At 34.8% G+C, this 17,093-nt stretch overlaps 1 protein-coding gene across 1 annotated transcript; it reads right to left on the bottom strand.

Annotated features, from left to right (window-relative positions):
• Positions 1 to 7,007: 7,007 nt before the first annotated feature.
• LOC128246286 (acetylcholine receptor subunit beta-type lev-1-like) lies at positions 7,008 to 13,450 on the bottom strand. The gene is made up of 3 exons (XM_052964479.1): positions 13,028 to 13,450; positions 10,479 to 10,576; positions 7,008 to 7,821 (listed from the first exon to the last, which is right to left on the bottom strand). Exons 1-3 carry the CDS (start codon positions 13,448 to 13,450, stop codon positions 7,008 to 7,010), a joined length of 1,335 nt encoding a protein of 444 aa, XP_052820439.1.
• Between the last annotated feature and the right edge of the window lie 3,643 nt (positions 13,451 to 17,093).

Below are 17,093 nucleotides of genomic sequence, written 5' to 3'. Positions count from 1 at the left end.
TTGAAATACTTGCAGTATATCATTATAACATAATTAAAATCATGAGGCATTCTATCAAACAAACATAACATATGAAACATATATAAAAACTACCTCATCCTTTAAATATGAACACCGGTACATATGCAACAATAATGCCCTAGAAATGAACGCCTTTGAGATTCTCATGATTGAAAGCTGATCTCTTACAAATTGATGGTTTCGACCTTTTTAATTGTTTTGTCTCAGTATCATTGCATTTTGGGAGTAGAGCCTTTAATTCAGTCATATAAGATAACTCACAATAGAACATATGTCATTTGTGTGGAAAAGAGCCGAAAAGTGTTTGTAGCCATAGAACATCAATTTTCAAACGTAATATGAAAACTGCGATCTGCTCTTTTGTCAGCAGACGTATATCACTGGTTTCCAGAATTTTACGCAAAAATTGGTTCATTCCAAGACCAATAAAACAACAAAAAAGGTCAAAACAACCAATCCGTGAGAGTGCAGCGTTAAAGATGACTTCCGCTTTATATTATTTTTTCTTAATCTGATGACATCAGAAAATGATCTTAGAAAGTAATGGTGTTAGACCAATCATGAATGAGTTTATAAAACTAATAGAGCCAAAAATTGAAAATACTATACATCAATAGTCCAAATAAAGAAACACTATTTTAAATATGGATTTTTATCTTTCCTCTGTTAACTAGTTCATTCTCATATCATATTCTGAAAAATTGTGTATACATTATCAATCAGTAACGACAACTATTTTCGGTCTATTAACATACAACCGAGATTTGTTTTATATCAGTTCAGATGTGGAATTTCGAAAAGTTTAGCAAAGACTATGTAAGCCGTGTGACAATGGGTCCATTGAAGAAGAAAAACATTTCCTGTTTTATGGTATTCTAAATATTTTCTCGAGAACTATACACTTTAGTGATATTTCCATTCAATCCATCTATATAAACAAACAAATGAAAAACATTCTCGTTTAATGTAATAATATCGAAGAAGTAATAGCATTATGTATTGTCTCAAACATATGCATTATAAATGAACATCCCTAGTTTTATATAGTGTATATGTAGAGTGTTGTTTGTGGAGTTTAGTGCCGTTGTTCCTCCATGTTTCTGGTTTGTGATTGTTTTATTTTGTATTGTATGTCATTGGCGTCGACCCTGTGCCATTAAACAGGGTTTATGTTTAAACTTTCGACCACTCGACTTGTTTCTGTAGTTTTTCATATATTAATTAAGCTTAAATAATAACCCGGACAATATTATGGAAACCATCTTGTACTAAATCAAACATAATCAAATTAATGATAAATAAAAAAAGAAGACTGACGTTTGCGTCTAATTTCTTATGCTAAGGGGCCTTTCACAGTGTAAAAGTGGGTTGGGAAGACCAAAAATTAACACGTTTCATAAGTTCATGTTTCTATTCAGTTTTGAGGAACTATCTTTTTCGGGAGGAGAACAAGCATTCTTTGTAACATGTTTTGTGGTAGTAAAAAGTTGACCAAATTGAACTAAAGAAGATTTTATCAGATTTTGGATCCAAAAGCATTCACACTTTTTCGTAAAAGTATGTCGACATTATAACTTTGTTGTTCTTTTGTGTCAAAATACCCCATACTACCTTATCAACAATGTTTGGTAGTTCTTGATGCTATTTTTTCAAATAAGACAGATATTCAATAAAATAGTCAAAGTAGTGGATTAAACTCATTTCCTGGTTACAAAAATGCGAATATCTTTCTTAAAATAGCTGCAATCATCACGAAAACCCATGAAAAAGTTGATTTGTTAGTACTGACAATTTTGACATAACACTTATTTATTTTGTATTAAAACATTTCCGGAAAAATGTAAATGCTTTTCGATTTGAAATCGAATAAAATCTTCTTTCGTAAAATTTGCTCAGCTTCTATATAAAAAAATTATGCTTGTTTAATTTTGAACCTAAAAAACTAAAAAAAACATAAAATTAAACAATTTTAATTTTAGTCATTCAAACGACTTTTGCACTGTGGAGCCCCAAAGCAGTTTTATTCTCCTGTTTAAATGAAAATATACAATCTGGAGCTTGTGTTACATCAAAGAATGATACAACCAATAACAAGTTTTGATAACGATCACAGGAGCGGTGTAAGGATCATTAAAAACACCGACTGCTTACAACTTGGGTTTAAGTGAGTTTGTGTTCCAGTGAACTCATGTTTTATTGACCATTTCAAGGCCGTAACCTTCCATTTATCGGTAAATGTATTTTAATGAGTGTGTGTTCTTTGATGGTTATGTGAGCGGTTTAATGCCAATTAAATGCTCAAAATATGACCGAGCAGTTTACATTTTAATGTTTCACCGAACATAGCATTACGTTTATCTTATCAAGTTACCAACCCCGATAACATTCGTAACGTGACAAATGAACTCAATATTTTCAAAAGAAATTATGATATCATTTTCTTTTATTTCGGTAATTTTTACAGCTACTTATGGAAATCCTCAAAAAATACATGTCTGTATTTTCTCTTATTTCTAACTAGAACGAACCACCTTCAAAACAAAGAAACAAACTATATTCAACAAATGTCAGCAAAAGTTATATTACATACTGATGTCAATAACCAAAGTTAAAGGCCTAAAATATCAACTCATTATCCAAAGTTGAAGGCCTGAAATATAAACTCATTATTCTCCGTTGTTTTTTTACATCAATTTGAACCGTCATTATATTACATATACTTAACATTGTCGAGGGAACTCCGCTGTAAATCTGCGCAAATGTAAGACGACGTGACACTCGGGTCACATACGACATGATTTGAAAATACACATACAAATATTTGTTGTAAACTAATAATTATTACATTCTAATAAACGATAAAGCGCACTTACCCTAATTTTTGATATATTAAAATTAAGAATAATCACCATGAGACTTTTTAAAGAGGAATGATATCCAAAGTAACACTGACGTAGTGTGAGAATATCAGAGGATATCAGAGCCAGGTTATCACCTACCGGTCAGGTTTTTCTTTACTTAGACATCTGCCACCGAACAAAACCTGGTTGTCACCGACAGGTCAGGGTTTCTTTACTTAGACATCGCCCATCGAACAGAGCCTGGTTGTCACCCACCGGTCAGGGTTTCTTTACTTAGATATCGCCCATCGAACAGAGCACGGTTGTCACCCACCGGTCAGGGTTTCTTTACTTAGACATCGCCCATCGAACAAAGCCTGGTTGTCACCGACAGGTCAGGGTTTCTTTACTTAGATATCGCCCATCGAACAGAGCCTGGTTGTCACCCACCGGTCAGGGTTTCTTTACTTAGATATCTGCCATCGAACAGGGCCTGGTTGTCACCAATCGATCAGGGTTTCTTTACTTAGATATCGCCCATCGAACAGAGCCTGGTTGTCACCCACCAGTCCACAGGGTGTGTTTAGTTATACGTCTGCCATCAAACAGCGACTTGATGTCACCCATCGATCAGGGTTTGTTTAGTTTAACGTCTGCCATCAAACATAGCCTGGATGTCACCCATCGATCAGGGTGTGTTTAGTTTAACGTCTGCCTACAGACAGAGACTGGATGTCACCCACCGGTCAGGGTGTGTTTAGTTTAACGTCTGCTTACAGACAGAGACTGGATGTCACCCATCGATCAGGGTGTGTTTAGTTTAACGTCTGCCTACAGACAGAGACTGGATGTCACACATCGATCAGGGTGTGTTTAGTTTAACGTCTGCCTACAGACAGAGACTGGATGTCACCCATCGATCAGGGTGTGTTTAGTTTAACGTCTGCCTACAGACAGAGACTTTATGTCACCCATCGATCAGGGTGTGTTTAGTTTAACGTCTGCCTACAGACAGAGACTGGATGTCACCCATCGATCAGGGTGTGTTTAGTTTAACGTCTGCCTACAGACAGAGACTGGATGTCACCCACCGATCAGGGTGTGTTTAGTTTAACGTCTGCTTACAGACAGAGACTGGATGTCACACATCGATCAGGGTGTGTTTAGTTTAACGTCTGCCTACAGACAGAGACTGGATGTCACCCACCGATCAGGGTGTGTTTAGTTTAACGTCTGCTTACAGACAGAGACTGGATGTCACACATCGATCAGGGTGTGTTTAGTTTAACGTCTGCCTAAAGACAGAGACTGGATGTCACCCATCGATCAGGGTGTGTTTAGTTTAACGTCTGCCTACAGACAGAGACTGGTGTCACCCATCGATCAGGGTGTGTTTAGTTATACGTCTGTCATCAAACATAGCCTGGATGTCAACAACCGATTATCGTTTCTTTTCAAAAAAATGTCTGTCATCAAACAGAGACTGTGTGTCACCAACTGATCAGTATGTTCTTAGTTATACGTATGTCATCCAATAAAGACTGAATGTCACCAACTTTGCGTGTCTATATCTATACGTAAATCATCAGGCATATGCGTATTTTAATAATAAAGCCCTCCTTAAGATAAAATAAAACCCAAGTTTAGTTGTGTATTTATAACTCTACACAAAAACAAAGTTTGAAAAAACACTAACAGTGCATTTTTGGTAAGTATAACAAAACAAAGTTAATGTACAATTATGGTGCGTAACACTACGGATGATAATGAGAGTGATTTTTGTAGCAAAACTTTGGTAATGCTAAAAATGGCTACATATCGTATTGGCACATTTGTTTCGAAATATAAACTATGTTTACCTTAGATAGACGTAATTTTAATACAATAGTAATATGATAAACAATAAGGTGTTAACTATCGTTTGCTTATTATAACATAAAACACACAATGTTTTTCAGGTATAGGTATTTCAAGTTTACATATAGATAGTCTTAAATTACTAAAAAAATATTTTCTTATCGCTGATTTTGTTCAATTAATTTAAAGTTGAACAAAAAGTATTTGAAAATGGAAATTCAAGATGTTAGCCTCATCGGAATACTTATTACCGTGGTAACTTGAGATCAATGAAATGTTTAATCTGAAAGATAAACTTTGAGTTGTAACATATCGTTCTTAGGTAGATTTAAGTCAGTTGATTGGGTTGTGTATTCGAATGGTATCACACATTTAGGTATATAGTATTTGTACATGAGTTAAAATGGAATCAAACGTACATATTTATAAACTACAAAAATATAACATATAACAATGGTTTCACCAAAATGGTTGAGTCATGTTCCTTGTAAAAGAAACCTTGATTTCATTGATTAAAAAACAACAATGAAAATTAGTTAAACCATGCATCTTGTAATACAAAATGGACTTTATAAATTGACAACTAATTGATACAGCATTGTCCTTCAAGTACAATGAGTATGTTCCTGAGAACAAACCTACTCCACGAAAAAAATGTTTATATTTGATTTGCACTGTTTGTTTGATAAGACCGGTACCAATCTTGCAATATATTACACACATTTTTGTGTTGTTGTTTTTTGCTTGTCAATTTTATCCCTTTTAACAAGTATTTGGTTATGGTTTGACATACAAGCGTCACTCATCCTACGGACAAAGAAATATGCGTTTGCACCCGGTTCTTCAACTTCATTGACCACTCCTCTTGTAGATCATTAGCGTGTTTAAATCTGCACATATTCTTGAATTGGTGAACTTTTGGCTCTAATGACACTTACGTTTTGCAGTCAGTACCTTTGACGAAGATTCCTAAACTGTCCATATCTCTTCTGCTCAGTGTACGCAATCAATACTCGTTAGACTGCAGGCTCCTCCAAACTTTTACGTACATACCATCGGCCAGCTAAAACGTCAATGCTTGATGGTTTTGCAGTTTGCATGATTGCTTTTGCGTCTGTAAGGCCTAAGGTAGAGATGCGAAATGTCAATACACTTACATCTACATGTAACAGATGATCCCTTACTTTGTTTATCACTTCCGGAATACTTGGAGCTCGGCTTGACCTATCAGTCTAACCTTGTTCTCCAAAAAGGATTGTGATCATTAGATTTTATTTTGCTTTCCTAATTTTGGTACCTAATTGCAAAAACAGGATTTTTATAAGATGGTGATTGTTTTGATCGTGCTGAATGGTTTGTTTAAATATATCATGTGTTGGAAATGTTTGTGTCTGGGTGATTTATTTAAGATTTACTACAGAAAATACGATTTCTATTGCATATGCATCCGATGTCTGTTTTTGCATTTTGAAATGGACATTTATAGGGTTCCATTTCTTTTTGCATTTTGATCGTAATGGGATTTTGATGGGATGTTTTCCCAAGCCTGTTTCAAGATTTGGCAATCTTTTGTTTTGTTTGTTGGTGGAATAATTTAATGTTTACTTATATCCTTTAGCTTATATTATCACATTCGATTCCAATGTCGGGCCGGAAACCAGTACTGTTGTCTAGTTTGGTAGTAAACACGCATTTTGTAAACATTTACATAATTGGTTCTAGTCACACTTCATTATTAAAGATACCTCTATATCAAGTGAAGAACTTTTGTCGGGAGGGTTTCAACAATATAAAATGAGAAACTACAGAAACAAGCTCAGTGACCGAAAGTTTAAACAAAAACCCCGTTTAATGGCACAGGGTAAACGCCAAAGACAAAGAACACAAAAACAAACAATTACAAACCAGAAACATAGAACAACAGCACAAAACCCCACAAACTACACAACATAATATCTACTATATACAAAATAGGTGTGCTAATCAAGGATTGCTAGATAGCGCCTTGGAACGGCTAATAAATGTAAATTTACAAAACGACTTTGCTTAAAAGCATATATCGAGGCAAACTTGATCGAATACTTTTGTCGAAGCAGAGCACTAAACAAGCTCCTTAACCCTACGCTAATATTGTTTAACACCTTTATAGAAGCAACCTGTACGAAAACGTTTTGCATAATAAAATTAGTTTGAAAACTTATATCGAGACACTCTTGTTTGAAAACGTGTATCTACGTAACTTTGTTTTAAATATTTTTTTATTGAAGTGTCCTCGATAAAAAAAAACCTTTATCGAAGCAAAGTTGTGATTGGAGTTGTCCGCGTGGTCGTTACGGGGTCGGTATCAAACGTGTTATCGCCGGTTGCAACGTGACGCATAAGGATGGAGAAAAATATAGCAATAATCAAGAGAATACTGATCAGAAATGAAACGAAGAGAAATGTGTCAAGCTGTTCAAGAAAATCTTTCCATGTGTAGGACTCATCCTCGGGATCATGTTTGCCAGTCTCAATGTAGTGTTCAATGGGTGTTACCTTGACGACATTCAGCCGTTGTAGTTTGCGGAGGCATGTGATAGGACATTGCTTGGAGCCAATTGCTGAAACGAGCTTTGCTTGAATAACTGTGTAGAAGACTGAGATCACACTTAGACAAAGCAATACGACAATAAGCAGGACAAAAAAAGAAATTTGCAAAGAGTTTTGGAGAAGTGTGTCACTGATCACCGTAAAGAAGATTCCGTAGGATAAGAATATCGTAACCGAGAAAGACCCTTTCTCACCCGAATTAACTGGCACAAGAAAGACACATATGTTCAGGAAAGCCAACATCATCAGAGGAGTGATCAACGTAAACGTCGCAAAGTTGGCACGCCTCTGAAGGCGGAACTCTACATCTATGTGCCAATTATTGTTCTTGACATATCGCTTGCGGAAGGCTCCCACAATGAGCCAGGAAGGATTTTCTGAATACTCAGACATGTCGGTACCAAGGTAATGGTCAAGTTCTACAGTGTCCACCGTTTCATCAGCAGCGTAGTACGTTATCGTACATGTTTGTTCATCAAAGGGAAAATACTGTATATCGACGTCACACACGACTCTGCAATATAAATAATGATATTGTTACTACCGAGACACAACTATTCCTGTTTCTGATTTCTTACATATTAGAAACGTTTTTCTAGTTATGTTACCGGCCATGTAAAAATGCGATGGTTTATAGAAACTATTCACGTCAAGCATGGTTTAAGATCAGTGAACAACGTGAGTTTTGGTTAAATGTAATAACTGCTAATCTAACGTCAATTTCTATACAATTAGAAAGTTAAAGGTTTTCAAAAAATAGCAATCATGTGTTTCATGTTGTTTTTGGACATACGACCCTCGACCTGGGGAAGCTTCAATATTGGCTGCAACACAAGCCCTGGGGGTCGGAGGTGGCCACCAGAAAGGGGTTGAATATGGCAATCGACACACACGAAACGAAAGAATGCACGATCGCGCATTCGCGAATGCTTGTTAACGTTGCTTTAGTTAAATAATGCACGTATGCATTGTAATGTGCTTATTGTGCTGTTTTTAATTTCGCTTGTTATTAAATTTACACTAATGTTAAAATTGATGAACTAGAACATTATGAAATACATTTTCTGTTTGTAATTTCACATTAATTATTTGAATACAAACATTATACGTTAAAGATGAACACTCATTGAGATCTGTATCGAAATTGTTAGTTTACTTAATTAAACAATAGATGAAAATACACCCATATCTTGACAAATATTTAAAGCTATTGTCAAATTATGATAAATAAGGAATTTGAATAATGAATTGAATTTATTAAGGGTTAAGTTATTCAAGTTATTTACATTTCTTCATATGCTCAGTAGGTACCAAGCTCTATAAAATATATTTATTTAAATTTCCAGCCAAAAGAAAAGTCCCCATTTACGATCGATGTAAGTTTGGAACGTGCTATTCAACTGTTTCTTATTCAACAGGCTGTGTAATTAAAGCTGCACTCTCACAGATATACCATTTTTACAACTTTTTTTTTATTTTTTGTATTGGAAAGAGCAAATGTTTGAATAAATATCTGCAAACCAATGATATAAGATTGCTGACAAAAAATCAGATCGTAGATTTTCATGTTTTCGTTCGAATATTAATGTTTTATGGCCTAAACCGTTACTAACGGTTTAAGAAAAATGCATAAAACATCATTTTTTTTTAAACTTAAATATAAGAATCTGCGATCTATTTTTTGTCAGCAGTCTTATATCACTGATTTCCATGGATTTTCGCAAAAAATGACTCGTTCAAAGTAAAAAAATCAAAAATTGTCATAACGTTACATCTGTGAGAGTGCAGCTTTAAGTTTAAATTTAACATTTTATAATGTATTTTCGGGTGGTTTATAGAGATTTATCATTGAAAATTAATTGAAAGTTCACTGTTTGAAACAGTGAAAATATCATACCGATAATTTTACGCCTACAATAAAAAGAAAAGTATCAGTTTCAGTGTAAGATAGCAATATATTTTAATTTGTGAAGATCAAAATCTGTTGGTGCTCACTCCGTTAAATATATTTTTAATCTTACACTAACACAACCCAGTTTAAACATACATTCAGGTCCATAGTTTTCCAGTAGGATTCATTTTATAATTGGTCTTGTTGTAAATAATAATTCTTTAGTTTTTTTATCCCCATGAAAGGAAATATGCACAAATAAGTTAAGGTATACATGTTATAGAACTAGACCTCTAATATTTTTTGGTGAGATTTTATCTTAAGCATCATCTTGAACTCTTGAACTTCTGTACATGTCACCTTTGATTGATAAATATCCCCGGAACATTCCTTAAAAAGATTGATTTTATGTTGTGGTAAAAAGTTTCCGAAGCTTAAGAATTTAGTTTTGTAAGTATTAATATATATTGGGACAATTGTGAGGCTTTGGTCGTATAAACTAATTTAAACCCCAAGTATGCTCATGGTTGGTGAACTCGTGTTTCACTGACAGTTTCAATGCTGTAATGTTATCATTTATCGGAAAGGCTAGTTTCATGCTTGAGTGGTCAATGATTGGGGTTTGTACGTCCGTATGCGGTGTGTGTACGTTCATGTCTCTCGATCATTTGCGGTATGTGTACGTTCATGTCTCGCGATCATTTTAGTTATTGTCCTTGTACTTTTCATTATTATCTTTATAGTATAAGTAATAATAAGGCTGAGATAAAAACAAAACAAAACAAATGTGTGTGTCTTTTTCTGTTCTTTTATTGTTCTGTTTGACCTAGTCCATGTGCATGTAGATAGGGATTTAGTATGTCAGGCTTCTCGGTTTTTTTTCAGTAATGCTGACTATTTTTCGTCTGTGAAATTATATTTTTATGGTGATTTCGGAAAAATAAGACGAAATGAATATTATTATTTTGTGTTTGTTATTTAAACTATTTCCCATTTTGGTGATCAAAAATATTCACAATACAGTCTTCTTTCCTTTCAAAATAGTTTCCACTAACATGGATGTTTACTTATATTTCGAACATCTTATTAGCCCTAGGTGCATTCGACCAGTTGTACATTTTTTAATTGTCTCTGACAACAGGTGTACCAAAGTTCGTTTGAATATATTAAACGGTTTAAGAATAATGGCCAATTAGTACGGTTAAATCACTTCCAACGGTACCCTAACGATACCAATGTTTAAACAAAACCTTAACGTTATTTCTTAAATCTCAACTCACGAGTATGTAGCGTCTGGGACCCACTGGACAAATCCGTTCCAAGAAATCCTCAAAATATCAGTTTCAGGGCTGCCGACGCCCCCGTGCCCGTCAAAGGACTGTAATAAGAAAACAACATTACGTTTGGAGATAAATTAGAACTAAATACTACACTTAATCGTAGAATATCGCAAACCCTTCAGTATGTAGATATCATTTACCAGTTGACACCAATTGACATCTCGTGCGTTAGCATAAATATTAGTTAAGTGGGTCAAAATATCACTGTAAGGTCAATCACGGACACTGTTGAAAAGCATTCGCAAAATTGTATAAATTGACCAACATTACTTTCAGTTGTTTCAGACAATTTGTTAAAATGTCATGATTAAGATCACATTACAGACCATATTGAACTTCGTTTGCAAAATTGTACATTTGATGCAAATGTTTCGTCTGTTTATTGAAAGTCGGTCAAAAGCGTACACTCAATTTTAACAATACGAATATTTCTGTCAAGCTTGGTTTAGACAATTATGCTGTAGCTTCAACAAAATATTTTAAAAGGGCTTTTATAATTTAAAATAAATTTTCTAGAAACAAACATTCTGAATTAGTGCCATTTACTTAGAATCAGTATTCCTGTACAGTTGAGCTTAAATGCAAATACACTAGCTGAATTGATTAGAAGCATCAAACAGGGATTTCATTTGAAAATACAAGCTATTAAACATGGAATCAAATATCGTTCTGGTTTCTTTAGCATGAGTACAATTATGACGAATGCTGATATTTGTAACTTTGAGATCCATTGGTCGGACTTTTGTAAAATTGATGAATGTGAATTGGTACAAACTTCCCAAATGTCGATTAAAGGTCCTGTGTTCTAGATGTGGTTCCATGGAACTTTATCAGTGTGCTTAAGAACTGAACATAATTTTGTATCAGCTATGATTGTGCTTGATAGTTTCCCGTTTTCACTGGGTATTTTGGAATTAAACGAAGTTACCAAGTTATAGGCAATCGATTGTATTAAACTGGTTAACTCCTTGGTTTGTTAAAGTCAACAAACATGTTTATTGACTGACCAACAGAAGTCCAAATTATTACTATAAACCAATCAAATTATTTAAAAGTCCAAACTAGGTTATAGAACAACGTAAACAACTTATCGGAGCTTTAAACAATTACTTGCAGATGTGTTATCCTCTAAATATGGCATATAAGGAGCAATGTCGATGATCTCCAATAAGTTGTTCACGATGAGTAAGTTTGTGTATTATGAACTGTTTTTGTCTGAAAGAATTACCAGCCATGACGTTGTAATATGAGTATGTACTTATTTATGCTAACCTTTAGCATCGTGGCCATGTTTCGGCAACATTATTTTATTATAAATCAAATGTTGTATCAAATGTATAAAAATAGGCTTCTTAAATGCGTTCTTGTGTTTTACACGAGATAACGATTGGGATTCGATCGCGGTGTGAACATATTTTTTTTTAAAACCAGTCAATTTCCATTTTGATAAAATACCAGCATCCAGTAGCTTAAATTTACGTTCATTAAACATAACACTCCGTTTTAATTAAATTATCTAACTGTAAATCATAGGATTGTAATTATATCCTGACTTTGATTTGGATTTTTATTTGAAACGGTCAAACACCGGAAATGTAACTAACTCCAATATCACGATTATACTTAAGTCGATTCTCAAACTCAGTCTCAACCTTTTTTTTCTCATAATCGCATTGAATAACGCATGATTTACTCTTTATAACAGCGCAATATATCATAGATTATGCTTTAATTAAACTTATGGCTAATAATTGTAAACGGAAAATCTAAAAAATCAAAAATCGTACTTGCTACCAATTTTTTTAGCTTTAATCAAGTTCATGGTTTGCTCTAAACATTTTTTTACAATTTTGAGCATAATACATGCGCTTTTAAAAAAGGGAAACACACATTTTTTAAACTATGTCATGCTGTTTTGTGGAAAATCAGTTGATAATGAGATTAAGAAACAACTTCTGTGAAGTAATTTCGTGACATAGTAAATCATGCTTCTCAATAAGCATGCCACATTATTATTATTAACTATAATATTTTAAGTCGATTTTAATGTTATAATAATTATAATTGTTTTCATTTATTATTATTATTATTATTATTATTATTATTATTATTATTATTATTATTATTATTATATAAAATTCCGCGTCGTAGTGATGCATCGTGACTGTTCACGCGCGAACAAGTTTAAATATTCGTATATATATATTTGATAGTAGTTTTATTATAAAAACATACCCAAACTTAAAAAATCTATATTTTCATTTTTATATGGGACGCATCGAAGTATCTTCATACATAACTAATCAATCTTGCGAGTGTGAAAATACCTGATCCTAGTTTTTCTTCTCAAATGTCTACGTGCTGGCAGTTGACCGAACCTTCTTCAGTCATCGGCATTCAAGCATGTATCATGTGTTCTCTAAATGGTTTTTGATTCGTCGCAAAAAAGTAAACACACATTTAAATTACACAGTTCGAAGATAGCATACCTTGTGAATGACGACATTTGGAGTCCAGAGTTCTGCAGTAGCGACTCTCACGTTGTCTATGTACCTATTGTATCTAGGTCGCCACATCATCTGCTCATCCGTCCAACGGATTTTGAAGTAGCCTAACATAGAAAACCTTTGCTCGTACGTGTCAAAGTCAATCAAAGTAAGCGGTACAAACTTGGTATTCACGTACACTGGGTGTGTTTGATTCTGGATTGGTCTTACTCTGTGATCATAGTTCTTAAGCAACCTTCTGTATAATAATTTAGCAACTTCAAATTCAGTGCGTCGAGCTCCTTGTAAGACTGGTGCTTGGGTTGTAGATGTAATTGGTGCGTTAGTTGTCGATTGCTTAATCAAAGTTTTCGTAGTGCTTGGAGGGGTCGTTGGCTGAGATGTCGTCGTTTCCTTCAATAACATCGAAGAAGTTATTGAAAGCACTGTCGTTGTTGTAGCTGTTGTGCTCAAATTTGTCTCATTGAAGTAGTACTCTTGCGGAGTGCTTAAAGGGGTCGTTGGCTGAGATGTCGTCGTTTGTTTCAATAACATGGAGGTTGTGCTTAAAGGCACTGGCGTTGTTGTAGCTGTTGTGCTCGAAGTTGTCTCATCGTAGAAATTATCTTTCGGACTGCTTGGATTGGTCGTTGGCTGAGATGTCGTCGTTTTCTTCAATAACACGGAGGTTGTGCTTAAAGGCACTGGCGTTGTTGTAGCTGTTGTGCTCGATGTTGTCTCATCGTAGTAGTATTCTGGCGGAGGGCCCCCTCCTCCTCCTCCTCCCCCTCCCCCTCCCCCTCCTCCTCCTCTTCCTCCTCCTCCTCCCTTTGGAGGGGAGTAAACATCATCCTCCGGGACACTTTGAATAGAAAAACCACCACTGATTTCTCGTGCCTTCATGATAATAAGTAGAATGTTAATGAACAAAATCATGGTTGGTGATATGTAGCACTTTAGTCGTATGATTTTCACAATACTCCTTTATTTTAAACACACGGTAACAGACTTAGTCCAATTCGTTATAATTACCCAATACGAAGTTGTTTGATAATGAATTGCGTAGATAACAAGGTATAAATAAATTATGAACGCTTGCCTACAAAGGAAATGCATTTATATTGTTCAGGCCAAATAAACGAACCCCACTGTGAACATTTGAAATGATGACTTCCTTTTAATACATTAAATATTTACACAGAGTTCAAGAATCTACATATGCTTTACCAAAACCTTAACTTGGTTGAACGTTTATGGACCATAATATAAATCATTAAGTATCGCTCGGTAGATACCCTACATGATATAATTGTATTGCAACAGTAAATTATAATATGAATATATATTTCAATGGCAAAAACAGCGGACGCAAAACAACTATTACCTTGTCAAAAAACACATACGTCAATGCATGACGTCAAACAAGTATTTTAAGAATCCTCACACGTGCTGCAATATATTTGTGTTAGTTATATAAAATAATATATTTGTGATAACAATTTCCAAAGAATACGCTCCACTTGTTTTTTTAAATAATTTTTAAATTAAAATAATAACAATGCATTTAGATTTAACGGAACACTGTATTAGTATTATTTGAAATGGTAGCACCTCCTTTTTGATAGCATACGTTTACCTGTGTTAACATGATTTGAGCTTTTACAAAAGGCCAAATCATGCTATTATAAAATATGTATTCGAAAAATGCCATCATTATGGTAATAACTCTTTTATTGATAACAACAAATCATTTTAGACCAAGATCATACGAAGAAGTTTATAATAAAACAACTGACTCAACGGTAATGAGGTAAGGGTACGACATTGATTGGATGAGCGCGCACCAACATGTGGTTTCCGCTTAATGAGGTAAGGGTACGACATTGATTGGATGAGCGCGCACCAACATGTGGTTTCCGCTTAATGAGGTAAGGGTACGACATTGATTGGATGAGCGCGCACCAACATGTGGTTTCCGCTTAATGAGGTAAGGGTACGACATTGATTGGATGAGCGCGCACCAACATGTGGTTTCCGCTTAATGAGGTAAGGGTACGACATTAATTGGATGAGCGCGCACCAACATGTGGTTTCCGCTTAATGAGGTAAGGGTACGACATTGATTGGATGAGTGCGCACCAACATGAGGTTTCCGCTTAATGAGGTAAGGGTACGACATTGATTGGATGAGCGCGCACCAACATGTGGTTTCCGCTTAATGAGGTAAGGGTACGACATTGATTTGATGAGCGCGCACAAACATGAGGTTTCCGCTTAATGAGGTAAGGGTACGACATTGATTGGATGAGCGCGCACCAACATGTGGTTTCCGCTTAATGAGGTAAGGGTACGACATTGATTGGATGAGCGCGCACCAACATGTGGTTTCCGCTTAATGAGGTAAGGGTACGACATTGATTGGATGAGCGCGCACCAACATGTGGTTTCCGCTTGATGAGTTTAGTTAGACCTGAGTTTTAGTAGTGCATGATTTATTTTAACTGTAAACTTTGCATTATTACATGGTCATAGCTGTATTTATCCTCGGTCGACATTCGATATCTTCTGTACGTTTTAAAAAGCATTAAACATCGGTCTAAAATTATTTTATTGAAATGATTGTAAGCCTTAATCTTCGTTGCAAGATAGTTCGGAGGATGTATCGACCTTTTTTTACTTCTAATTTGAGAGAGTTCTCTATAAACATATATATATATTTACATATATATATATATATATATATATATATATATATATATATATATATATATATATATATATATATATATATTTGTGTGTGTGTGTGTGTGTGTGTGTGTGTGTGTGTGTGTGTGTGTGTGTGTGTGTGTTTATAGACAGTACATAACCATATTCTCAACAACAATATTCTTAATGACTTCCAGTCTGGTTTAAGACCCTGTGATTTTAACTTTTAACCAATAAGCTTCTATTTACAATACATTTTGTGAGGCTCTTGATAACGGGAATGGTGTTCGAGTGGTTGTCGGCGACATTAGCAAAGCATTCGACAGTATTTTGGAATGTAGTCCTTCTGTCTAAATTACATGCTATTAGTGCTCGTGAAAATATGCTTTTTTGGCTTAGTAGCTACCAACATAATAGAAAACATCTAGTAACACTTCAGAGTTCCAATTCTCCCCTTCTTCCTACGAACAATATTATGTCCACTTTTTTTATAAATTAACGACATAATTAGTAAACTCGCCGACACCTGGTTATTTCCAGTTAATCCAATCCACAGAAGACAAATACAATGATCATTTAACGGAACATTCGTCAACCTGTACATTCCCCTTTGACTATGCATGATCATAATATTTCTTAAAATATATTACAAAACATCTTGGTATGGTTCTATCAAGCGACAGTTCTTGATCATCCCATTACACAAGCGAAAGCATGGGCACGAATACACATACACACAATACAATACACACTTCCTCGTAGAACTCCAGAAAAATCTATATGACTTTTATCCGAACACATCCTGAATATGGCGATATAATTTTTGACAACTGCACTGCACTGCAATCGAAAAACAGAATTTTGACAGGATACGACACAAAGCAGCAAGAATCGTCACTGGTGCAACGAAATTATTCTTAACAGAATTTTTTTATAGTGACCTTAATTGGCAGATCCTCTCCGAAAGAAGATCAAATCACAAATTTATTTTAATGTTTAAAATAAAACCCAATGTAAGTCCCCAGTCTCTCCATAAGCACACATATAAGTCCCCAGTCTATCCATAAGCACACATATAAGTCCCCAGTCTCTCCATAAGCACACATATAAGTCCCCAGTCTCTCCATAAGCACACATATAAGTCCCCAGTCTCTCCATAAGCACACATATAAGTCCGCCGTACCTTCATTTCTGTCAAAAAAATTCTAGGTATAATCTAAGAAAGTCACATTGTAAAACCTCGTGGTATTACAATACCCTTATTACTTCCTCAATCCGGGCATTCAACTCACTTGCACGAACATTACAACAATTTAAAATATAATTTTCAATACTCCTAAATTGCCGATGTAGTTAAATACTG

This window comes from Mya arenaria, chromosome 9, assembly GCF_026914265.1.
Source record: "Mya arenaria isolate MELC-2E11 chromosome 9, ASM2691426v1".
NCBI lineage: Eukaryota > Metazoa > Mollusca > Bivalvia > Myida > Myidae > Mya > Mya arenaria.
The sequence above is the reverse complement of the archived record's forward strand: the minus strand, read 5'-3'. Positions and strand labels throughout refer to the sequence as shown.